The sequence below is a fragment of the Penicillium macrosclerotiorum genome (assembly GCF_028827735.1).
Source record: "Penicillium macrosclerotiorum strain IBT 26536 chromosome Unknown utg000006l_segment0_segment0, whole genome shotgun sequence".
NCBI classification, from domain to species: Eukaryota; Fungi; Ascomycota; class Eurotiomycetes; order Eurotiales; family Aspergillaceae; genus Penicillium; species Penicillium macrosclerotiorum.
Window position 1 is genome coordinate 2,503,133 of NW_026643085.1, and position 25,046 is coordinate 2,528,178.

At 50.2% G+C, this 25,046-nt stretch overlaps 6 protein-coding genes across 6 annotated transcripts; 4 read left to right on the forward strand and 2 right to left on the reverse strand.

The window, feature by feature from the left end:
* Positions 1 to 1,082: 1,082 nt before the first annotated feature.
* Positions 1,083 to 5,053, forward strand: N7462_006177 (telomerase reverse transcriptase; the record flags this gene model as incomplete). Its single annotated transcript, XM_057077895.1, has 6 exons — positions 1,083 to 1,520; positions 1,603 to 1,915; positions 1,991 to 2,203; positions 2,267 to 2,631; positions 2,684 to 3,097; positions 3,161 to 5,053. 6 exons carry the CDS (start codon positions 1,083 to 1,085, stop codon positions 5,051 to 5,053), a joined length of 3,636 nt encoding a protein of 1,211 aa, XP_056933475.1.
* Positions 5,054 to 6,116: 1,063 nt separating this feature from the next.
* On the forward strand, positions 6,117 to 8,455 carry N7462_006178 (putative TBC domain protein; the record flags this gene model as incomplete). The annotated part of the gene is made up of 2 exons (XM_057077896.1): positions 6,117 to 7,338; positions 7,395 to 8,455. The coding sequence occupies 2 exons, from the start codon at positions 6,117 to 6,119 to the stop codon at positions 8,453 to 8,455; spliced, it is 2,283 nt and encodes a 760-aa protein (XP_056933476.1).
* A 1,080-nt stretch (positions 8,456 to 9,535) lies between these two features.
* On the forward strand, positions 9,536 to 10,813 carry N7462_006179 (sialidase family protein; the record flags this gene model as incomplete). The annotated part of the gene is made up of 2 exons (XM_057077897.1): positions 9,536 to 10,144; positions 10,382 to 10,813. 2 exons carry the CDS (start codon positions 9,536 to 9,538, stop codon positions 10,811 to 10,813), a joined length of 1,041 nt encoding a protein of 346 aa, XP_056933477.1.
* Positions 10,814 to 15,974: 5,161 nt separating this feature from the next.
* N7462_006180 (cation-translocating P-type ATPase) lies at positions 15,975 to 19,289 on the reverse strand (the record flags this gene model as incomplete). The annotated part of the gene is made up of 1 exon (XM_057077898.1): positions 15,975 to 19,289. The coding sequence occupies one exon, from the start codon at positions 19,287 to 19,289 to the stop codon at positions 15,975 to 15,977; it is 3,315 nt and encodes a 1,104-aa protein (XP_056933478.1).
* A 1,963-nt stretch (positions 19,290 to 21,252) lies between these two features.
* On the forward strand, positions 21,253 to 22,632 carry N7462_006181 (uncharacterized protein; the record flags this gene model as incomplete). The annotated part of the gene is made up of 1 exon (XM_057077899.1): positions 21,253 to 22,632. One exon carries the CDS (start codon positions 21,253 to 21,255, stop codon positions 22,630 to 22,632), a length of 1,380 nt encoding a protein of 459 aa, XP_056933479.1.
* A 1,276-nt stretch (positions 22,633 to 23,908) lies between these two features.
* Positions 23,909 to 25,037, reverse strand: N7462_006182 (NADP-dependent oxidoreductase; the record flags this gene model as incomplete). The annotated part of the gene is made up of 2 exons (XM_057077900.1): positions 23,909 to 24,148; positions 24,219 to 25,037. The coding sequence occupies 2 exons, from the start codon at positions 25,035 to 25,037 to the stop codon at positions 23,909 to 23,911; spliced, it is 1,059 nt and encodes a 352-aa protein (XP_056933480.1).
* Between the last annotated feature and the right edge of the window lie 9 nt (positions 25,038 to 25,046).

The window sequence follows — 25,046 nt, forward strand, 5'->3', positions numbered from 1 at the left end:
TCCATTTTCAGGCTCTGGGGCTGCCGATCTTTCTCGGGAGGATTCCCATAGGGCTCTTTTTTTGGTTGAGCGACGTCTGATAGGCAGACATCCGCCAGCATTTTCCGGGAAATCGGCGCGTTTCAGATGGACCCGATCGTCCCACTTGACCACCTGATAATTTGCAGAGACTATAGAGACTGTTTAATCTCGTGCCGAGAGGCGTGGTGCCAATCCGTCAACCATCACGAGGCTAGCTGCAAAAATTGCCCTTGGAGGCAGTAAAGGCCCCGGGTTCGGGTTGGTGTTGGTGTTATAGTTAGTATTGGGGCGTCTTACATGGTGAGCCGGGCCCCCAGGGGCCCCCAAACCCCAAGCCCCAAGCCCCAAAGCCCCATCAAGCGCTTAGAAGAGCAATTGGTTGGTTGCGAGAACCTAGATCAACAACCAAATGCCACAATTGAATGGGGCCAGGTAAATAGGCAGCCTCATAGGATCGTGGACAATCCCATTCTACCGTCAAGTGATCAGCAGGGTCCGCTCGGAGAGCATGCATGGAGGTTGTATAGTTACAACCATCGGTATAGTACTGAGATCCATGTTCCATGTTCCATAGTTGTCGGAAAACAACCGGTCGGAATGGAATTGTATGGTCTTAGGCCAATGGGAGCATGCCAAAAAGATATTTCAATTGCCTCTCGACCGAGTTCACCCTCCAATATATTGAGCAACGTTCCTGAAGGTAGACCGAGGGGTTGGGGGGGGGAGGGTATCACTTATACTATAAAATAGTATAATACACGCAGGCAGATAGGGCCTTTCCCCATTGACGGAGAAGACTCTGTGCTTGAACAGCCGAGAATTGAGATTAACTTCCGGAGTAAAAGAAATATACAATTCCATATAATATCGATAGCTCATCCAGCTACTGCGTATTGTTGCGGCTGTTCCAAGGGGTTCGACAATCACCCCAAGCCCGGCGCAGGTACAATCACCTTCTCTCCGCCCTCCGCGCGCAACAAGACGCGTCAAAGTCTGTTTCCACCACCTCACCACAACTCCCATCGAGGATGTAAACCTGTTCCCGACAAATATTGCCGATCATGGGCAAGAAGCGAAAAAGACCCGCGCGGGCCTGCGGTCCCACGGCTGCGTCTCAGACCAGTATCACCACATCTCCCCGCCGTTTCAAACTCCCCACTGGCCCAGCGACGCGAAACGACCAAACCATCACCCATCCCCTGATTTCGTTGTACTACCGAGAAGTGTTGACCTTGCGAAATTATCTTCTGCGCCAATTGCCCGCCTCCTCCAAATTGCGACGGCGGCGCATCGCGTCGCTACAATCGTCCTCGGTCGAGCGCAGCCAGGACTCGACACTACTAGCCCATCTACTGGACTCCACGCTGGTCGGCGTACAGAAGGAATCGTCTCCGAAGGTCACCTCCGAACGCCAGCGTGACTATCGGGCTTTCACCCAATCCCAGTCGCGTTCAATCCTCGTCAGCACAGATACGGGACCAACGTCGCCCCAATCCGAGGTATGATTGTGAATGCGTGCATGGCCCTGCGGCTTCGGACGGCTAAATTATTTAAATTATTGGTTGTTCTGACCTGCCACAGATAGTCAATTTCGTGATCGAAACGCTCTTCAGGCTCAGTGGAGGGTATGGGGGACCTCAGCACTTGCTTGCGCACGGGTACGCCTACGGGAACGATCTCCGGGCCACCGAACAAGCTGGTCTGGAGAGCAGCATTCTCGGACTGGTGGCACAATTCCCTAGCAATAATGTCCGCACCTTGAAGGAGTCGCCATGGGCGGATGTCTTGGCACTCCTTGGTCAGAGCGGAGAAGAAATCATGATGCGCTTGCTCTTTGACTGTGGTATCTTCGCCCCCATTAACGCCCAGAGAGGAAATTTCTATCAATTGAGCGGTACGTCTTTCTCGAGCGAACGACTAGAGACAAACTCTCGACTGGTTCTTGGGAATTGTCTAACAACGTATCTAGGATTTCCTCTGTCGAAGCTCGAGCAGCTAGATAGTAACTCCGCGAAGCAACCGACGGCACAGAAACTGCCCGAGGGAAATCCTCAATCATACAATCAGAACCACCTAGAAGCCAACAAGCCGAACAGCATCATTTTCTCCCGCAGGCGCATGCTGTATAGCCAACCCACTAGTACAGCGAAAAACAGGTCGGCCTCAGGCCTTGGAGGCACTCGTATGTCCCCGGTTTCTCCCCATCTCTGGAAAGACTTTTGTTAACCCCTTACTAACTATCCAGACGTTCTCAATCGTTTTTCCTCTCTTGACATTACAGGCGAAACTGTGCACGTAATGAGTTACATATTTCCTCGTCAGTTTGGCTTACGGAATGTGTTCGTATCGACAGGGAATCGCCGTGACAATGAAGCACAGCTAAATAGTCATATCAATCGCGAGGATGAGATTTCTCAATTAAAGCAAAAACAACTTCTTCGCCATACGACTCGCGAGCTTACTCGGCCAGTATCGGATAAAGGAGAACTCGCTCACTTGAAGATCCCTAAGCGACTGCGAGGGCGAGCTATGGAACTTGTCCAACGGCTGCGAGTTCGTCACGCGCGATGTTCGTACTGGGAATTATTGAAGCATTATTGTCCTGCCGAAGTGAGTCCCCACTGTTTTGATACCCATTGAATCCAGAGTTTGACTTTGACAGCTTGTTGGTCCTCCGAGATTTCGCTCGACTTCTTTCCCCATCCAAAAAAATAAGGAGGCCGGCAAATTTGCTTCATCGATTGAGGAGACTCTTGTTACACAGGCGTCGGCCAAATCCTCTATTCCGGAGGTTTCTACAAAGGCTATCACGTCCGACACCCTTGGAGAAACTGAAATGGCAAGGAAACCAACAATCAAGAAGCCAAAAGTCAGCCTTACTGAATATGCCACCCCTGCCTCATCTGTTTCTGCCTTTTGCCGTGCTGTGTTGAAAAAAATCATACCGCCACACTTCTTTGGAGACGGACTGGCTGGCACTTACAATTGCAATATTGTCATGAAACATGTTGACGCCTTTATCAAAATGAGGCGCTTTGAGAGCCCTAGTCTGCATCTAGTGTGTAAAGGCCTGAAGGTAGGATCCTCTGCCTCAAGGTCGATTAGCAGATTTGAGATTGCTAATCTAAATTCCTTTCAGGTGACCGAAATTTCGTGGCTTGTGCCTCCCAAAAAGCAGGACACTGTTTCCGGGACGGATAGAATATCTTTGTCGGATTTCCAGAAACGCACCGAACTATTTCATGAATTCATCTATTATATTTTTGACTCAATCCTGATTCCTCTGATCCGGGTAAACTTCTACGTCACTGAGTCGCAGACTCATCGCTGCCGACTCTTTTATTTTCGGCAGGATGTGTGGAAACGGCTCATCGAACAGCCTATCAAAGATCTCAAAGAGACCACATTCAAACCATTTTCACCAGAAGAAGCTAAGAAGAAACTCGCGGGCCGTTCTCTTGGGTTGGGTTCCTTGAGGTTACTTCCGAAATCTGCTGGTCTACGTCCCATCCTCAATCTAAAGAAACAACTTCATGTGCAGAGGACAAAATTTGGGAAGAAAAAATCTTATTTAGGAGCGAGCGTCAACAGCAGTCTTCTCCCCATTTACGGCATGTTGTCCTACGAGCGTGAGCGGTGCCCTGCGAATCTAGGGTCATCTATCATGTCCATGGGAGAGATGCACCCGAAATTGAAAAGTTTCAAGGATTCTCTCATTCGGCAAGGGTCGGCATCTCAAATGGGGCCTTCGGGCTTGCCACAGCTATATTTCGTGAAGCTTGATATCCAAGCCTGCTTCGATACTATTCCCCAAGCAAAGCTTCTGAGTCTGATTGAGAAGGTAATCTCCGAAGAGGCTTATCATTTCGTCAAATCCGTCGGAATCAATCCACCTCTGCATGGAAGGAAGCCGCAGCATAAATGGATGAGTCGGGCCGCTCCGTTGAACAAGCAACAACATCTACGCGATATTGCCGCCGTGGGAGCCATGGGTCGAAAGGCCAATATGGTGTATATTGACACCATCAAACAAACGGCACCGAAAAAGACAGAACTGCTTGGCCTTCTCAAAGAGCATGTTGAACAAAACCTCGTCATGATTGGCAAAGAGTACTTCCAGCAGCGAAACGGGATTCCCCAAGGATCGGTTTTGTCTAATCTGCTTTGTAATTTCTTCTACGCCGAGCTGGAACGAGAGACGTTACACTTTCTACAGCCTGCCGATTCGCTTCTCCTACGACTAGTCGATGATTTTCTGCTTATCACCACAGATGTGGCTCAAGCCACTCAGTTCCTGCAAATCATGCTGCGCGGCCAGCCAGCTTACGGTGTATCAGTGAACCCAGCCAAGAGCATGGTTAATTTCACTGCTGCCGTGGATGGCTGTCACATCCCTCGGCTAGAGGGAACGCTCCTCTTCCCGTATTGTGGTAGTTTGATCGACACCCGTACGCTAGAGATCCATCGAGACCAAGATCGGATGTTGGAGGGCGGCGACTCGGCGGCAGTGACCCTTTCAAACACACTGACCGTCGAAACGAGCCGGGCTCCCGGTCACTCCTTCCACAGGAAAATGCTGGCCCTGATGCGGCCTCAAATGCAGTCCATGTATCTTGACACCAACCACAACTCTCGACAGGTCGTCCTGGGCAATTTGTACACTGGGTTTATCGCGGTCGGGATGAAAATGTATCGCTACATGAAGTCCCTTCGAGGCCGCTCCCACCCTCAGGCACCTATCATCATTCAGACCATCCACGATTTGATCCAACAGACCATCGGAACCATTCGGGCACGACGTGCATCAGATTCGACGCCGCTATCCTGTGCGGTGCAGCTGTCTCACCTGCAATACTTGGGTGCGGCCGCATTCCGTTTTGTACTGAAACGGAAGCAAACGCGGTATGCGCGAGTGCTCCAGTGGCTCGACTCGCTCGTCAAAGGGTCGCGACCGGCGACGAACGCGGAGGCGGTGCGACTACAGCAAGTAGTGAGAAGAGGGACAACGCTATTCGATGCCTGGCGCTTCTAAGGATAACCGTGAACAGTCTTTCCCTCACCCGAAAAAGCAATATTGAAGCAATAAACGGCTGCAGGATAGCCTTGATTCTCCGTCAAATCCCGAGAACTAGTTCGATAGTCCGCAAATAATCAGTAAGCCAATAGATAAAGTCGGGTCCAATCAGAGCTTCGCCGACCCGAATGCCGACCTGGAAACTGCTTAAGTCCCGCGGAACCGAGTCGAGTGGACGGGCACCCGAGTGGCCGAGCGGGAGAGGGAAAGGGCTCAATCGCTGGGTCTCCAGGGGAATTCCGATCGCGTTGAGATCGAGATAGAACTACGTTTCTAAACAAGAATTCGGACTGGCGAGATCGGGAACGATCAGCGGCCCTGATCGATCATCCTGGACTGCTGAGTGGGCATCGGGGCTACGTTGGGGTACTTGCCTCAGTATGGAAGCTACCCGCTATCCAGAAGTACCCTGAAGTTGCGCGCATGCCCGGTTGAACCCCTGTTCCCGGCCAGACCGAGTGCGGCCGGGCGGCCTAAGGCTCCGCTTTTGCCCTTCAACTTCGACTTCTTCTAGTCTTCGCTTTCATCACTCTCGTTGCTCGCGCCCAAACCACACTCTTTTGACCGTTTCTGCCGTTTTTCTCGTCTTATTTGCTTTTGTCGACCTTATTTCCCATCCCGGCCTCTTCCCTTCTTTTCTCTGACCTCACCTTGGCGGCCCCCAATGCTCACCCCGTAATCTCGGCCTCCTGATCCTTTTTTCGAGATCCCTCGCCATTTGCCCTGCCAACACTACACCTGATCTGGTTTCTATCAGGCTGCGGCTGAGCCTGCACTTCGCTTCTCTATTCACGTTGATCGAATTGTTTACTGTTCGTTTCCGGAAACGCCTGCAGCACCCCTCGCCTGCGAACCCCAACACACGAGACCGACGCCTTGCGTGCAATCTCCCAGGCCCCTCCTCTCACCCCCCTTTCGCCCACACTTGATCCTCCGACGATTTTTACCCATCCTGTGCGTGTGTGGACTTCGATGACATTGGCGGACACCCACAGTGTTTGAGAGTAAATTGCATGAGATCATGACCACCGTCTGTCCGACTCCGAATTCCCCGCCCGACTTGTCTGGGTCCAAGTCCTCCAAGTCTTCCTCCTTCCATTCCTCCTCCCAAATCGATGGCCCGGACAGCATTTTTACGGATATCTCGAACTTCGAAGAGATCGGTCTAGAGGATGACGCCGAAGTTCCGATCGTCGACCCCGCGACCTCCTATGGCCGCGCCGGTCTGACGGCGCGATCTTCCACCGCCCGAATGCCCAGCAGTTTGCCGAATAAAAGTCCCGCAGCGACGACGAGAGACTTGACCGCGACTCCCAAACCCCGGAGGCGCAGTCCCTTGCCCCCGATTCACAGCCAAACCAATGGTTCCGTACGGACCCCGCAATCCGTGGGCTCTCTCTCGGCAAGAGCCGGCAACAGGAGAGACTCGACCAGCACCCCTAATTCTGGTGGATTGACACCGTCTCAACCGCGCCGACCACGATCTATTTCGCCGCTGCGACCATCTTCAAGCCGATCTGCCTCCAGCACGAGTCTGGCACTATCCCCGCTTTCCGCGAGAGTTCCCACCCAGAAGCAGACATGGCAACCCAATAAAAAGTCCGTGAAAGATCTAGAGGATGAATATCATGACTCGGATGATGAGCTCCCCGACGATGCCAGCCTGTGGAATATCCCCATTTCTCCCCGCCCAGTCCAAGACCGCCCGCAGTCTCGTAGCACCAGCCCTAGTGGTCGCAGCCCAGGGCCCCGACCTTTGCCAATTTCGCACACAGTTTCGGAAACGAAATTAAACCAACAGGCCCCATCATCAACTAAGGCTGCGCGCATGAAGCGAACGCAGCGGTCTAGTTCTGCGGGCCCCGAGCGAGGTCAGATCTCACCGCGCAATCCTCGCGCCTATTCGTACAACAGTTATCTGTCAGATCTCTCTGAGGAGGCAAGAATCATCACCGAAGCGCTGGAACATCATGCGGATGAAAGTGAACGCAAACATGAGGATGCCGTCCAGAACGGCCTCTCTTCTGGCAAGTCAAGCTCTGACTCCCCTCGAGCATCGGATGTTATCGAATTGCCGCCCCTACAGAAGTCAAACATCATGATCGACCCATTGCCTATCAGCAAGGAGAAGGAGAAGGTTCTCACGCGGACTCGCCCAAGCTGGCTGCCGCCGAAAGACCAAAAGGAGGAAAAGAAACACTTGAAGGAGTACAAGCAGATGGTTGCCCAGTCGCGTGAAGCTGGTAAGTATCTCTATCTTCTCGAAGTTTACCCCAAGCAGCTCTAATAGCCCTTGCAGAAAAGCGCAAAGCTGCCCGGGCGGCTTCTGCCCAGTGCGAAAAGGACAACACTCGAGAAACGCTCCAGAACATCTGGGATGACTATGTGAGCCCCAATTGGGATCGTGTGTTGCGTGAACCCCGCACTCGGGAGCTTTGGTGGCGTGGAATTCCGCCTCGCAGTCGAGGAGCTATGTGGAAACGTGCCATTGGTAACGAACTCTCACTGAGTGATGAGTCGTATAGCAAAGCCCTGCAGCGGGCAAAGGATTTACGGTTGAAGACTGATGCCGAGCCGGGCGAAAATCAAAAGCGGATTCTGGAATGCTTTGATGTTATTGAAGCCGACGTATCGACCGCTTTTCCAGATCTGAATCTGTTCCAGGAGGGCGGACCACTTCGGGAAACGCTGATTGATGTGCTGCAGGCGTACTCGATGTACCGCAGCGATGTTGGTTATATTCATGGTCTCCACACCATTGCCGCTCTTCTCGTCCTTCAATTCCCTACCCCCAGCTCCGCGTTTATCGCCATGGCGAACGCCCTTAATCGACCACTACCGGTAGCCTTCCTGACTTGGGATCGTGGTGCGATGGCACGTACCTACAGTCTTGCTTCCGACACCCTCCGCTACAAATTCCCCCGCATTTCCGCACATCTCCATGAAACTCTGAAGCTTTCTGATGAAGAGATCTGGGAGCCTATGTTCCAGTCGCTCCTTACCAATGGCCTCGACTTGGAGCGCATTTCCCGTGTATGGGACTGCTGGGTGTTTGAGGGTGACCGCATCATGATTCGCACTGCCGTCGCTATCCTAGGCTGTCTGCAGACACAATTGTTGGCTTTCCAGCAAGCAGATGATCAGTCCCGCCTTGCGGTGCGCAACATTCTAGGCTGGGGCCCTCACCATCCTGGCGCGAGCACTCAGAAGCCCAAGGACCGACATAGTGCTCCTACGGCATCTGGATTTGGCGGCCAGATTGCGAATCCTGGTGTGGCTGACTATTGGATCCTAACCGCTGCTGGCAACGAGGATGGGTTCATGGCCGCCGTGCGGGAAGCCGGTAAAGTACGGCAATAGCACCCGGGGATTTCTGGATGTGCGTTTAAATCTGGGCACTGCCTGGGCTAGGCCTACTACGTCTTGCCACCTACTATCGCTCCGTATTTTCTTTGCGTCTTACTCTTTGCGCCTTCAATCTCTTCAATTCATGTGCCATTTGGCACTATCACCACACCATTCGCTACCCCTGAAGAGAACGCACATACCTTACCCTTTCCATTCTGTATGATTGTTGAATAATGACGATGGTGGCTTCAAGAACACCTTCCCGCGTTATGCCTGTTGGTTCATTGTGTCTTCAACTCTACCTATTACTCAGCATTTTATACATTTCCCTCGTTCCATACCATACACCATCCTGCCCGCTGGTTTTCTCTCTTTCCTTTCCTTGTCTTATCATTGACTGCTTGGCCTTGGTTTTGATCTGCTTTTCCTTTCATTTCTTCTATAATTCTTCTGTCCCTGTATTCTTATCATATCATGGCCTCCATTGCATCTCGTTTTTGAGCCGTTACTCGATAGAGAAATACGAAGCAATCGAGGCTTTTTCTTCCACTAAACATGGGATTTTGAGCTTCTTACCTGCCGTCTTTCCATTCCAGACAACAATAATGTCCATATCAGAAGTCACAAACCTGTATTGGTTATCCGGCTGGGGAAGATCGGCCTTTTGACGGCCCCCATGCCCCCGCAAAAAGCTCCCGGCGACGCCGCACCGCCACCAAACCGTAACTCTTCACGCCAGTGGTAATGGCGTTCTTGGCAACGCGTGGGCCGCGTGGAATATCCTTCCTCGGGAGTACTGCTGTATCCACCTCTCGGCATGCAATCATGTTGCTCCAAGGTTTTGATTGACTAGAGCCACTACACAGGCCGGCGATTGATGGAAATTTCGGGAACTAGACGGGATAGGGGATAACCTCACAAGTCCAGATTGAGGACAATCCCGGCGGGATGGACTCCGACGCACTTGTGGATTATGATGCAATCGGAAAACCTATGCATGATACGATCTCGCACAACTATAAAGAGGTATGGTATGGTGGTAACCTGCTTGGTTCTCTGTAGCGAAGACACCCGACGTCTTGGGTAGAAGCTATGCAACTCCACGCCCTCCTACTGGCAACGGCCTCAATTGCCGCAAGGATACCGCTTGAGAAGAGAGCATCGCCTTCTGCTCTGAGCGACGTGACCATTTTCGATCCACCGTCCGATTATAACGTACCACGAACGCTGTATGCGCGAAACGTGCAGCTCCCAAACGGCGACTTGCTCGCGACCTGGGAAAACTACTCTCCCGAACCACCGGCCGTGTATTTCCCAATTTATCGCTCCAGCGACTACGGCCAAACATGGACGGAGATCTCTCAGGTTCAGGACACGGTAAATGGCTACGGGCTGCGTTACCAGCCCTTCCTGTACTATTTGAACGAGAGCATCGGTTCGTACGATGCAGGCACGCTGCTTCTCGCGGGTAATAGTATCCCAACGAACTTGTCATCGACCCATATCGACCTGTATGCGTCGACCGATGAAGGTATAACATGGGAGTTCGTGAGCAATATCGCAGCGGGTGGCGAGGCTGAGCCGGATAACGGGCTTACGCCGGTGTGGGAGCCGTTCTTGATGGCGTATAATGGCAAGCTAATCTGCTATTACTCGGACCAGCGAGATAATACCACCTACGGACAGAAATTAGTCCATCAGGTGTCGTCAGATCTTCTAACCTGGGGGGATGTTGTGGACGACGTGTATGAATGACTTTACTTTCTTCAGTCGAGCTCGGTCTCTTGCTAACCACTCCGATCCGGATGTAAAGGGCATACTCTACATACACTGATCGGCCGGGCATGCCTGTCATAACAGAGGTAGGTCCATCCGAACCTATCATCCCTTATTTGAAGTATACTAGCTACAGAAGAAACTAACGCTGCTTCCTACTAGCTTCCAAACGGAGAATACCTATATATCTACGAGTACGGCTCATACTTCGACACAACCACCTACTCGTTCCCTCTCTACTACCGCCGCTCTTCAGACCCAGAGGACTTTGCCTCCGCCACTGGCGAACGGCTAGTGGTTTCAAGCGGCACAGAGCCAACATCTTCGCCGTACGTGACATGGACCTCGTACGGTGGCACCAATGGTACCATAATTGCTAGCTCGGGATCTTACTCGACCCTATTTATCAACCAGGCCCTTGGTGAAGGTGAATGGACGGAGATATCTTGCTCGGAGGGCACGAGCTACTCGCGTTCATTGAGGGTTTTGTCTGAGAGCAACGAGCAGTATCTACTGGTAAATGGCGCTGGAGTTTCTGGGGGAACTAGCAATTCTGTGACCGTTACTGTGGTGGATTTGGGTGATTCGCTCTGATTCTAGTCCATACTTGGGCTACGGTATTTAATTATATAGAGATATCAGTGAGGCATTTGGCCCTTAGGTTTCGCCCCGATATCTCATCTATGATATCCCATTTGGTTTACGACTCCTATCTAGAATCATGCCCTTCATATTGAATAGTCCCCTTTTTCACACGATTGGCTTGCTCGCCTACGATACAAATAATCCAACCCTACAGTAAAATATGTGCAATATTACTTTGGAAAGGTATGGTGACACGCCATTCGACCATACTGGTGAAACCTTCTCTCCAACGTTCATAGCTGAGCTGGGCAAGAGCTTTTTGATAGTGGCTTTGCTGCCCAGCACCGGTTGGCTTACAGGAAATATTTTCATTGTGGGTCACTCTTTCGTACTAAACCTAAATTGTACCCATTACGTCGGTCATAAATCTTCTTTAACCCAGGAGTCATTCAAATGAGGTGCAGCCACAAAACTTTGCACCTCCGTGGCCTAATCCGGGCAGTCGATGATATCAAGGCAACTTCTCCGCCCAACCAAGCTCTTCTTTCTTTTCTTTCCGACAGGATTTTGCAGCTATCTCGGTGTGTAGTATATATATGTGGACAGTGATGGTCAAAGCTCATACTTTACATGTATCACCAAGCTGAAAAGGGCTCTGGGCGAAACATAGATGAGGGGAATTTTCTGAGTCCACTGGGTCAAGCGTGATTGAGGATTTGGTCATCTGTCTATATCCTTGGAGAGTCAAAGTAGTATATATATAGATATATTTATTCTATAACATAAATAAAGCTATTTGAATTATGAGAGAGAAATAATCACTAACTATAGCAACACTCAAAAATTATATTAAATACCGCCTACTAAGATAGAGATTCTCTCTATTAGAGATACTAATCGTTCTATTACAAAGAGAGAGACAAAGAAAGAGGAGATAGAGAAAAAGAAATTTTAGGAAGCAGTAGAAGAAAACGTATGACAATTCACCACTACTAGATCCAGCACAGATCGAGATATAATCATAAAAATAACAGAAACAGAACACCAGGGAGGTGATATTCTCTTTATAGATACCACTAGTCTACGTTTATAGATAGGATATATCGGAAAATTTGGAAATCAATGTGGGAATATAAGAAATGAGAAAAATAACGTGAGGCGCACCCACAACCTGGATGGGTTAGGGGGCCGGTGTTGGCACTCATAGTGGCCCGCGCACCACATCACGTCAATCTCAAGGCCAAACTCTCCACAATTAATATGTTTTATGATCCCTCATACAGTACTCATACAGTATCTGTATCTGTCTGAAGCTGCATATGTGTCTGAAGTTACCTTTCAAGGAGATATTCTAAAAATCTAAATTTATCACCAATTTAACATTATGTTTCATTTTCCCGAGCTCTGTAAACAAACCTGGATTCAAAATTCGGACTACTCTTGGAAGGTCAATCTCCTAAGACCTAATTATGCCATAAAAAGTTGTTAACTGCTACGTCTTGGCTTTCAATGAATGTTGCCTCTCATATTCAAGAAGCTACCGGCTGATCTACGTCTGCCTGCCAGACTACTTGTATCTTTGCCTTTATGCATGCAAGGAGGTGGCTCTATTTGATCAGGCATCCACAGGCTCCAATAAGCTACTGTAAAGAAAATGCAAGGGGTGCTTAGATATGGAGAGCCAAAAATCTTGCATGATTGATGCGGGATGCCTAACATTTGAACGCTGTCATTAGTTTGCCTGACATGTACATACCCGCAATTGGACCTATGAAGTGTAAGAATTAGGGTTGAGATAAGCCGGCTTATAAGGTTGGTCCCGGTCCCAGGACCAGTGCGCTGGATTTTCATCCCTCGCATTCCTAAGCAGTTTATCAGCATTTGCTTTTGATACGATATCAACTATCTACATCTCTATTTAGCTCAAAGTACCCGAACCTCCTGAAAATGCACGATTTAATGGCCGCGACTACAATGTTTACCAGTCTTCCCCTCCTCCTTTTCTTCGCTGTCCTCTCGATTTCAACAGTCCCGTGCTATTTCCCTAACGGATTTAGCGAACGAACGCTTGAATACGAGCCATGCGATGACTACTCAAATTCCGGAACGCGTATGTGCTGCGCGACTAATCGTCAGAATCCATCAGGTGGCAACATCTCTCTCGGGTGGACCCAAGATATCTGCCTTCAGAATGGAATCTGTATGAACAAGGGCTTCCATCCAGATGGAGTGAACGTCACGACGTATTGGCGAGAAGGTTGTACCAGAAACGACTGGTCCACTGGGGGCTGTCTAGATATTTGCACTGATGATACGGTTCGTATTATATTCATGTTCTGCATCTATCATACAAATTGCTGACTAGTGATAAGAAAGGGGGGAAAAGTGCGGACAATGCTGACATGACCCCTTGTGATGGGACTCCTACTTCCGATTATTGGTGCTGTGGTCTAAATAATACTGCGTGCTGCACTTCCCCAGACGCAATCCTTGTCCACCAGCTCTTCGGTCAACAAACAGCAAACAAAACTATCTCGGTGCATGAGACATTGAATCAAAATAGCACCGACTCACCCTCCCAAAAGCCAGTTTCTGGAATGTCGCCTGGAGGCAAAGGTGCAATTGGTGGGGGCATCGCTGCAGGGGCTCTCTTTCTGGGTGTCATTCTGCTATTATTTCTCAAACGGCGCAAAAGATGGGGCAAAAGAGAAATACTTGCAAACCCTAGGAGCAAAGGACCGGTTGAACTTAGTGAGGCTTGTATTGGCTATGAAATCGGATCGGGGAGTATCAGATATGAAAAGGCGGCCGACCCCTCTAGTATGAGGCATGAAATTGGAACGAGTAATGTGATATATGAGAAATGGGCAGACATCCATAAGCCAGGGACGCAATGATATTTTGACGTCCAACTCAATTTTTTCAGAATAGACCTTGGACTAACGCACGCACGCACGCACGCACGCAGCCTGTCTCCATCATAAACCAATTTCCGGGCCGCAGTGGGCCATTATGTTACGAAGATGTAGAGTAATTCGCTCCCTTTAGCAAGTCCATCTGTAGCTGACCCATAACCCGAGATTTCTCTAGCGCGGTCTTCTACATCGAGTCGATCTAAAATACCTGTTGAAGGTTCGTACTGTCATTCCCCGCCGCTTCAACGGGTTGTCCACCCAGAATTAGAGCCTCTGGGTCGGTGCGTGGCTGTTTGCTAGAGTGCTACTTGCAGGGTAGTAGCCTGTTGGTTAGGTAAAAAAGAATAAATCCTGATCATCGATCATATTGAAAAAAAAGGGGTGTTAAGGCTTCGTAAGAATCAACAACCTGGCATCAATTTGTTTTCTAGAAAATCCTCACGGGGGTCGAACGGAGTCTAGTTGATACTGCCGGTAAGACAAGAGAAATCTAAACATTCTGGACCGTAAATAATTTTCTTCTGTGATCAAGTTCCGAAATTTAGCCGCTTTCGACCAATCAAAACCCCCGATGGTCTAGTTGGATATGGCGTTCGGCTGTAATGGAGTAACATATAACCGAAAGGTCGCCGGCTCGATTCCGGCTCGGGGGACGATTCGTTTTTGTTGCGATTATTTAGTTGTTTTTGCCCTTATAGGGATTACATTCTTGATAAAAAAAAATTAATGCATAGTAATCGTTTGGGCTTGAAATCTCTCTTAGGTAAATGAATACGGCCTGAGAGACATGAATAGACGAAAAAGGTCTATGACATAGGCAGAAAGGTCAGAGACCGAAACTTCAGAACAATAGACAAAGATACACTCCTTAATCCGAATCATAGTCCCAGTCCTGTATTCAATCTGGCATCTCATCCTCGCCGTCCTGAGTCTTGCTGCGCTGAGTCTATTCGCTTCCGGCTAGTAACCTTGTTTGCTCCGGGCCATACTCAATTCGCAAAATGCATGACCACCAACAGAGCCCATACCCCTGCAAGCATGGCGCCGCTGATAAGTCTCAGCCCATATCCTCCTGTACCAGCACTTTTCCCAATAGAAACCAGTTTCCTGACAGAAGGATTTGTGATGCGATGAGCACGGGCGGCCATAGATCCTGTTTCCGAAAAGAGCTGTCAACCCTTCCTCCCAAACTGAAATTGCGCAGTGGGAATGGTAATGCGAGGAGAGGTACATACCGGCTCGTATGCCCCGTGCGGTAAAATCAAAAATTGCAAGTATTGGACCGCAGATTAACTCTGGCGCAAGAATACTGATGACAGTGAGAGCCGTACTGATAGCTAGGCCAGGGTTTTCGGCAGTCCAATTTAGCGCCTTTCAAGATTAATTTACCATCAGCTAGAGGTCGAGTTCAATAATAATAGCGCATTTATTACCTGATATGTCTCTTTAAGGAAGAATCGCCACAAAAGCCCACCAGTGTGATTCGCCGCAAATTCGAGGGTATCTAACATAATGGAAGAGTCGTCAAATTGCATAGGATTGGAGAATAAGAGAGGAAGTATGTGAGTGTTGAAAGGAATTCAATTCAACGATGATGGTAAGGAACCCCGGCAAAAGATTAATTGGAAGAGCTTTACATTTTAATCGGGAGAATGCAGAGGAGGTCTCTTTTATAGACTCCAAGAGAGCAAACTGCCAGATCTACCAAGCAAACAGATACAACTTGTCAAGCATACAATCATGTCAATCGGGAGATGACAGTGAAAGAGACGCAAAAGAAAATTGCTACGAACAGCAATTATGAAATAATCGTCCCCATGCCTTTTACTTTCAATGAAAGAGTATCGTGATTGTAACTTTCTTTTTAATTGTCAGTCATCTATAACCAAAGAAGCCAAGTGAGAGATGATTTAATTATGTACTAGTGGCACCAGTCCACACAGATTCTATTATTCCATATATTGGCCAATAACAAACACTGAACGAGACTCTATGATCTCATCTTGTAGGCTCAGTCATCATGTTCAAGAAAATTGATGTATGATGCTCAACTAAAATAAAGAGATATCAAAGCTAGAATAATCGCGCCCACTGTTTATAAACAAGATAGCCTCTCCAGAGACAAAGAGGCAAACGACACAAAAACATAGAATGTAGGAAAAGTACAGCTCTGATTTTTTTTTTCTAGAAAAATCGTTTTGTTTGTCGTCAGTCATGATCAGTCAAAGTCTTTCCCAGTATTTTTTTCGCCACTTCTACCACGAGGCCCATGCAACTGGTCCCTTGGGGAACAGCCGAACCAACACCTTGCGCAGCTCGTCCATAACGAGCACGCCCAGTGCCAACCCCAGTGGGATAAACCAGAACTTAATCGGAACAGAAGCGGTGCCAAAGAGGTTTTGGAGTCCGGGCTCTTCGGTAACGAAGATAGCGATAACGAGTGAGATGAGCATAGCCAGAGGCAGCCAGGGGTTACGGCGAGCAGGGCGGATAGGGTCGGCCTGGAGCAGTGACATACGCTTGCTGCGAATAGACAGGATATTGCCCCACTGCAAGATAACCAAGGTGACGAAGTAGACACATTGGCCAACATTGTTGAAGTGGGTCAACTCATCCTGTGAGTATCCATGGAAGCCGTCGGTGTATTTTTCAAAGGCAAAGACAAGATCGGAAAAGGGAATGCCAGCGGCCTGCCACATATACAAAAAGAACATGGCGTGAGCGCTGAAAGCCTCCATGACACCAACAAAAAGGTATGACTGGCCATAGATGCGCAGGTTGATCAGATGATCTTCTTTCGGACGGCGAGGTGGGATACTGAGCAGGTCGAATTCCTCTTTTTCCATGATAAGGGAAAGTGACAGAAATAGATCAGTGAAGACACAGATTATGATCATCAAGAAAGAGCTCAGTGGTGATGGAACACCGAAGAAGACATTCATAATAACAGGCCAGATTTCAGACCAGCTACCGGCAGGGAGGAGGTAGGCAATAACCTTCTGAAGGTTCTGGAAAACCAGGCGACCTAAACGGATAGCTTCCACAATAGAGTCAAAGCGGTCCAGAAGGACCAGATCCGCTGCCTCAATTGCGACGTCACTGCCAGAGCCGATTGCAACGCCGACATCTGCGGCACGAAGTGCAGGTGCATCATTTACACCATCACCAGTGACGGCAACATAGTTGCCCTTTGCCTGGAGCTCCGAAACGATACGCAACTTCTGCTCTGGGCTGGTCCGAGCGAAGACAATCTCGTCATATTCACAGATAGTAGCCCACTCATCTGAAGTCAAAGAAGACAGGCTGGTGCCTTCAAGAAGCAAGCTGTGGCGAGAATATGACTTCTTGGCCTCGTCGCTGTATGCACCCCGCAAATCGTCAATAGTGTCTGGCTCTGCCGCGCCATCAAAAATACCGATATCTCTGGCGATTGCCGCTGCAGTGAGACCAAAATCACCTGTAACCATGAAGAACCGGATACCTGCACGACGGCAAGATGCAACGGTTTGGGCTGTCTCTGGACGGGGTGGGTCAATGATGCCGAAAATACCGAGGACAGTCAGGCCCTGAACACCAGAGGCCATGATTTCATCAGAGAATTCATTGGAACCAGGCTCATTCGTCGAAACATAATGTCGTTGGCAGATAACGATGACACGCTCGGCACGGCGGGAAAGCTTAGCTTGGAAGGCAGAGAATTTCTGACGAGCTTCTTCATCCAAGGGGCGGACTGCGTTGTGTACTGCGGACCAGTAGGAAGAGCAACGATCTAGGAGTACATCAGGAGCACCTTTGACATAGATTAAATAGCCATTGGCAGCATCCGGATCACGATGCATTGTGAGCATCCATTTGTTTTTGGAGTTGAATGGAATCTGGTGCACACGTTCGTAAGGATCGAGGTTCTTTGGTGTGGCAGCCCCAACGCTATCTGCGAGTCGGAGAACCGCTGCATCGGTAGCATTTCCATTGACAGTGCGTTCATAAGATGGCAGATCCATGGTTGAGGGGTCGAATGAGGCATCATTGCACAGAACCGAGGCACGCAGAACATTGGCCAGTCCGTTGGAGACATCAATTCCAGTCGCTAAGTCATCCAATTTGAACTCCCAGTCCACCATTCCAAGCGACTTGACGAACATGCGGTTCTGCGTCAAAGTTCCGGTCTTGTCGGAGCAAATCACGTTTACACAACCAAGAGTCTCCACGGTGGCCAGACCCTTAGGCAGAACGCTGTTCGCCTTCATGCGTTTTGCAATCATCATCAAAGTCAACGCCACACCCACGGGCATGCCCTCCGGAATGAAGGCCACAACACAGCCCATGACATTATTTAGCATCGCGACCACACTCATGTAAGTGGGGTGATCTTTGCGAAGCCATCCTACCCAGGTGAATAGAATCAAAAGAGCGAGGGAGACGGTGAGGGCTATGATAATGGTGATGAAGCGAGTGATTTCCTTCTGGATCAGCGTCGGCTTCTGCTTGACACCCGAAGTCATCTTTGCAATCCGCCCCATAACCGATCCCGCTCCAGTAAGAACGACGACGCCCGTGGCGTTACCATTAGTGACACAGGTACCCATGAGGGCAATGTTGCGGGTCTCCAGGAAGTTGGCGTCGGTGGCCTCCGTGGCGCCATCAATCTCGTCTGACTCGCCTGTTAGAATCGCACGATCGAATCGAACATCGCCTGAGGTTTGGATAAGGCGCATGTCTGCAGGGACCTTGTTGCCAATGTTGATTTGGACAATGTCGCCAGTCACCAAGTCGGAGGCCGGAAGACGAATCAGCTTCTCGTCACGCAGGACAAGAGCCTCCGATGGGAGCAGACCCAAAATAGAATTCATGACACGCTTAGTCGACCAGTCTTGGAATGCAGAGAAACTGGCCTGGAGGACAATCACGATAATGACCAAGATTGCCATCGCCAGATTACTAGGCGAGGGTGGATTGCTCAGGGGGCGCCAGCAGATGAAGAAGATGATGACACCGACCCACAGAATGGAACAGAAGCCACCAAAGACATAGAAGAATAACTTTTTGAGATAGTTCTCTTTGTGATGGGCAATAATGTTCTTGCCATCGCGCGCGAGCCGAGTGGCAGCCGCAGAGCTGGTGAGGCCGGTGCGCTGGTCCACATTGAACTGCTGGCATAGATTTTCGGAGGGGATGTTATGGAAATCGAGGCTTTCAAAGTAATCCTGGTTGGGCAGCTTCTCCCGGGGAGGCTCCGCCGCAACTTCCTTGGGGACATTCTGGGATTCTGAAATCTGGATGGAGAGAGTGCGGAATTCAATTGGGATGCCAACATTCCCCGGCGTCACAGTATGGCTACTGCTGCGAGTGCTGTGGATGGTATCTCTCCCTATCGAACGAGTATGGCTGAAGCCGAGGGGCTGATAGATCGACCGCATGTTGTCGATCGCGGCGCTCTCAGCCTCTGTCGCCGACGAATCTTCGAAAGTGATACGCATGGCGCGCTCGGTCCGATCACTCTCATCTCTGACCGTTTCACCTCCAGCCTCGACATCCAGGTCGGGCGTGCTGTGGGGTTGCTTGGACTCCATGGCGAAGGCTGTCTTGAAAGAGGGGAGGGAGAGGAAGTTGAAGACGAGGACAGCGAATCACCCCAGAGAAGCACAGCAGAGAGAAAGAGGGAAGGACAGAGAAGTATCAAGAGGATGGGGAGCGTTGATGAGAGCAGCGGCCCTGCGCCTTATGTAGTTCAAGGTGCAGGCGCCGACTAACCAAAACCAGCAGGCCCACGCAGGCCGCCACTAGATTCTGGTTTTGGAAACCAACACGATGAGCCAAGAACCGAGAGAGAGATTGTTTTGGGAAACGAGAAAAAGAAAGCCCGATCAATTTCTGGCGTCACGCAAGCGGAGCCACGCGACGCCCACGAGGGGACCGGGACATAGTGCGTGTGGGAGAATTTGTACGGCTCCTATAGTTCCAGAGTTGCCCAAAGCAGGCATCCAAAAGCAAATCTCAGAGTCAATCCGAGAAACGGGGCAGTGCCTGGTCCCCATGTCCATGCAAATTCTGCAAGCTCTGACTCCGACTGACTACGACGTACCCCGACAAGCGCCCAGGGCAAGAGCGAAGGAGTGACCTGGGAGATATAGGAGCTCTCCATATTGAAACCAGGTACCCGTCGACCCAGACAAGCTGGGAACTAAGCAATTCCACGGTCATAATCAGGACCCAAATCCCACGTTTAAACAAACTATAGCAAATGCAGCAAGTCCGGAGGAAATCGCGCATGGCCTATGACGAGGCACGCCGCAAATACAGCCAGATTACCTCAAAATTACACCACGTCTTGTCATCTTGCTCCCTGACAGCCGCCTGAGCCAATCATAACCCTTCTATTTCGGTTCAAGTGGCCCTGATCACCCACAAGGGGCAGCTGGTAACAGATCGTGACAGCTTGTGACAATACGCAACCATCTATGGCTGCAGTCGGCCCTGATCCAGCCCTAACTTTATCCTCGGATTCGATGCCATCATTCCTTGGGCTGGATAGCTGGAAGCTGGTGGCTCGAAAGACCGCCGATTTTTTTTTCTCATAGTCATGAACAAGAAATGGCGCATGTCATTTTTTTTACAGTCCATCGCCCCTCTGAGGAGTGGGCAAGGTGAAATTTGGTAGCGGGAGGTATCGTTGGTTCCCGACTGTTGCGCGATTTTTCATTGCCACAACATCGTCGCTCCTACCGAATCGCTTTCAACCGCTGATGTGCAACTCTGACAGCCTCGAATAGGCCCCCGAATAATTTTCCCCCCTTCTCCCCAACATATTGAACGTAATGGAAATTAAAAAAAAAAAAATTGCATTGTTATGGGCGCTAGCAGCGGTCCCACTGAATCTCTCCCATTCACGCAGAAAAATCACTCAGCCCCCCATCTTAGAGTGAGCAAGCCATGCGATCATCGCGAGCGGTTTGCCATGTCCAATCGCGAGCTCCTTTCGCAGCGGCCGAACCGCCCAACACGGGCCTTCTGTTAGGAACTATCGACCATAGCTGCGAGACACCGGTGATGCAAGCGGCCGAGAGCTCTCCTGGCTGGCTCTTTCTCTGCTTCTCTTTATTCCCTCTTACTGAAGACTCGTTGGGTGACCGTAGCTTTCCCGCCCCAGGAACGTACTCTTCCATACCTTTCAGTCTCCCCCCTTCCAAGTAACCAACATACCTCATACCCTCATGCCGTCGTACTTTTCTTCTCCTGGACGACTAGAGACTGCCAGATTACCGCGGGTATCTCGTACGGTTTGTTTCAAGGGCTGAGACCATTGGAATGCATGGCAATCATCCCTCCGTTTCATTGATACCGACATCTATAAAAAGGGGGGCTATTCTCAACACTTCCCGGAAAACTATACAGTTCTACATCCTTTGCTTGCTTTTTTTTTCTCTCTTTGATAATATTAGATCCAATCGAACCTTGGTCTGTGGTTTTTTTAAGTTTGCTATTTTCTCTTTCTTCTCCTCGCTCTCACTATTGTCTTAGACTTCGTAGCGGTCCATGAAGGACGGACATCGCCAGCATCAGGTCACCTGTACTGTTGGTTCGGTGCACCGACCTACTCCTTCTGCTGCTCATCATCACTATGTGACGGGGGTCAAGGGGGCTTCTCAAAAATCTCTGGCCATGGACAACGCATGCCAGAGCAACAAGCCCGGCTTCGCCATGTTCAGCAAGGAGGGCCAACATAGCCTAGCTTCGCTCTTGACAGATCACCAGCCATTGATGGTGCATTCCGACACGTCGACGTCCGTCAACACCTCCACCTCATTATCGCCTCTGATCTCGACATCAAGAGCCCGACCCCCCTTCTCCGACAAGTACGGTCGTTGTCTCGAAATCCTCCATTATGGCACAAGCAGCACCGTCCGCCTCCATCAGATGAAACCCTCAATATATAGCCCCAAATCCAAACAGCTGCTAGCAATCAAGATTTACCGCCAGGATATCCTTGACACACAGAAGAATCCCCGGGCTCGGACATCAATATGCTCGGCGGGATCCATCGCCGAACTACATCCCCACCATCCAAATATTCTCCCGATAACCGATATCCTCTACAATGAACGCTCGGAGCTTTGCGTGGTCACACCTTACTGCGCCGGCGGAGACCTACACGAACTTATCTCTCGAACCGGGCCCTTGCCCACCGCGGAGGCGGACTGCATTGTGGCCCAGGTCCTCCGTGCCTTGGAGTTTCTCCACAAACAGAATACCGCGCATCGCGATCTGCGGTTAGAATCTGTTTTGCTCACCGGTAACGGCGCGATCAAATTAGCTGGGTTTGGGGACGGGCATATACGGCGGATATGGGCCAAGTGCGCGATCCCTTCAGAGCCCGATGAGGAATCGCCGCATTCCGATTCCCCTTCACAGCACTCCTGGTCATTCTCCTTCCCGGGGATCCTCTCCTCCTTCTCACGCCTGAACTCCTCCACACGCCATAAGGTAGATGGGGCACACTCGACCGTCTCTCTCCCGGGGATGAGTCTCCCCTACGCTCCGCCCGAGGTCTTCTACTCCCAGTCTCGGCGTCGGTCTCGACAAGATGACCTTTACATTCATGAGAATGAAGAAGAAGAAGAGGAGGAGGAGGATAGGGATCCCCGCCCCGCCGATGTCTGGGCCACGGCGATCATCTACATGACTCTGCTCATGGGCCGTCTGCCTTGGCGCAGTGCCCGTCCCCAACGCGAGGATACACGATACCTGGAGTATTTGCGCTGTCGCCAGGAACAGGACGGATACCCACCAATTGAAGCTCTCGGCATGGTTAGTCTACAAGTCCCTCTGTCTTTCTCTGTTCTCCTTCCTGCGTCGATTCATCGGCTCTTCTTTTGTTTCTCTTTCATCTCCTTTCCATCTCGCAAGACCAGATAGTTAACATACACGGTTGCTCCAGAAACGTCGAAATGCCGTCTATGCCATGCTACATCCCAACTCCCGGAGACGGATCACATCCAGCGCCTTGCTGCGCTCGGAATGGATTGTTGGCGTGCCAATCTGCGAAGCCGGTGAGAAGGGCTGCTGACATTTCCGATCAATATTAACCACGATTTATGACATCTGTACGTCAATTCGATATTTGCTGTTCGGGGCTTTGGTTGGGAGGCGATATTTCAATACACTTTTCCTTGAGTAATTCAGGCTCGTGGTGGCGTAGCAAATCCCCTACACATTCTTGGTGCGCTAAGAGCATTGCGCAAAACTGTGATATTATGTCATTTTAGCATGTTACCTATTTTTTCGTGCTTCTCAATATGTCGCTGTCTGGCTCCTTTCGCTGGCCCACTACTGTCATTTTAGGGGGCAGTAGCTATATATTCTAGCTCCAAATCATTAGGCAGAGTACTAATCCAATAACGATATCTCAGCTACGTATATCTCCCATAGAAGCCACATTGTGCATTTGACGGTCTTAAGGGATTTATAAATTATAGTTTTGGAGCTAATCTGTGCCAAGAGGGAAGCGAGGCGGAAAATTAGTTTATGCAGACCTCGGATCGCAGGTTCGTAACCGATATTAGCTAAATTTTCCCAGTTTTATACACGTATGTATATATATTTGGGTCCTCGTGAAAAATAATTCTGATGTACTTCCACCGGGTTTCTGTCACAAGACTTGTATCTTTCGTTTTGTTCGCTCTCCGGCTCTCGTTCTCGATGCTTTTCTTTGCCTCTACCTGGTGGTGAGACTAACTGTCTTTACCATTGGCCACAGGGTCGAATGCTCAGGATTAAGAGTGCAAGCTGAGCTTACTCCTTCTATCCCTTGACTCAGGTTCTACTGAGCACGAATAGGAACGCTCAGACAAGGATCAAATTTTCACCTCTTGTCTCAGGCCGAGAAGCTCTGGAGTTTCTTCGATCAACCCAGGATTCAAGAGAGCTTGGCTGTGAACTGAACGGCTACATATAGTGTGACGCAGCAAATATTTTGAACCCCTACTTTAGCCCCAACCACCTCATCATCCCTACTTAAATAGTTTTCTTAACATAACAAATGGCGCTAATGTTTCGTTTCTATTTATTGGCAGACATAGACTGCATCTGGATGGCCGGCATCCTATGCTAAGGTACCAGCGTCCAAGCCGAAATGTGAAATTAAAAAAAAAAAAAATACAAGGACAGGATCGTAATATCACATCAGCCATTATTATAGCTTCGCCTTCAGGGCTTCAGATACTGGGGCAACCTCAACCATCATCTTACCCGTGTTCACGCCCTTATACAGGTCAACAAGAGCCTGAGGAGCCCCTTCAAGCCCACCAGGCACGATGTGCTCCTTTCGCTTGAGCTTACCCTGCGACAGCCAAGAGGCCAGCTCCTGCAGTGCAGCAGAGTACTTCTTCGCATAGTCGAAGACAATAAAGCCCTTCATCGTCACTCGTTGCGACTAAGATCCAGCGTCAGCCCGTTGGTCAAATCCGCCAGCCATCAAAAGACATAGAAAAAAAAAAACTCACAATCACATTCATAAAGCTTGCGGGGCCTTGCGGCTTCGCGGCATTGTACTGGCTGATCGCACCACAGATCACAAAGCGCGAGTCGCGCGCCGCCCGTGCTAGACACGCATCCAGAATCTCGCCACCTGTGTTGTCGAAGTACACATCAATATACTCAGGGGTCGCCTCTTTCAGCTGTTTGCGCCAGTTCGGATCCTTGTAGTTGATGGCCGCATCAAAGCCCAGCTCGCGCACCAGGAACTCGCACTTGTCTGGGCTGCCTGCTAGCCCGACCACGCGCTTGGCACCCTTGATTTTCGCAATCTGGCCCGCCACCATGCCAGTGGCGCCAGCAGCCCCGGACACCACTACTGTATCACCGGCGCGTGGCTGGCCCACCTCCAGCATCCCGAAGTAGGCCGTCAGTCCGGTCATACCGAGGACGGACATAGCGTCGGTCGGGCGGCCGCCGGCGGGCACAATGAATTTCTCGGCCTCTTTGGCACCGAGAAGGGCGTATTCCTGCCAGCCGGAGGAGGCGACGACCCAGTCACCGACGGCGAACTTAGCGGACAGAGCGCTGCCGACACCGACAACCTGCGCGATGCTCTGACCGCGCATGACGGCGCCGATCTCGACGGGGGCAATGTAGGAGCGCTTGGCGGTGAGCCATTGGCGCATGGCTGGGTCGAGAGATAGATAGTGCACCCGCACGAGCAGCTTGTCCGCTGGGACATCGCTGGGCCGGGGCACGGATTTCAGGCGAAAGGTGCCGGAGGTAAGGGAAGGGTCGATGGCCGGAGCCGGAGCGGTGGTATAGATGACTTGCTTGTAGGACATGGTGCTGTA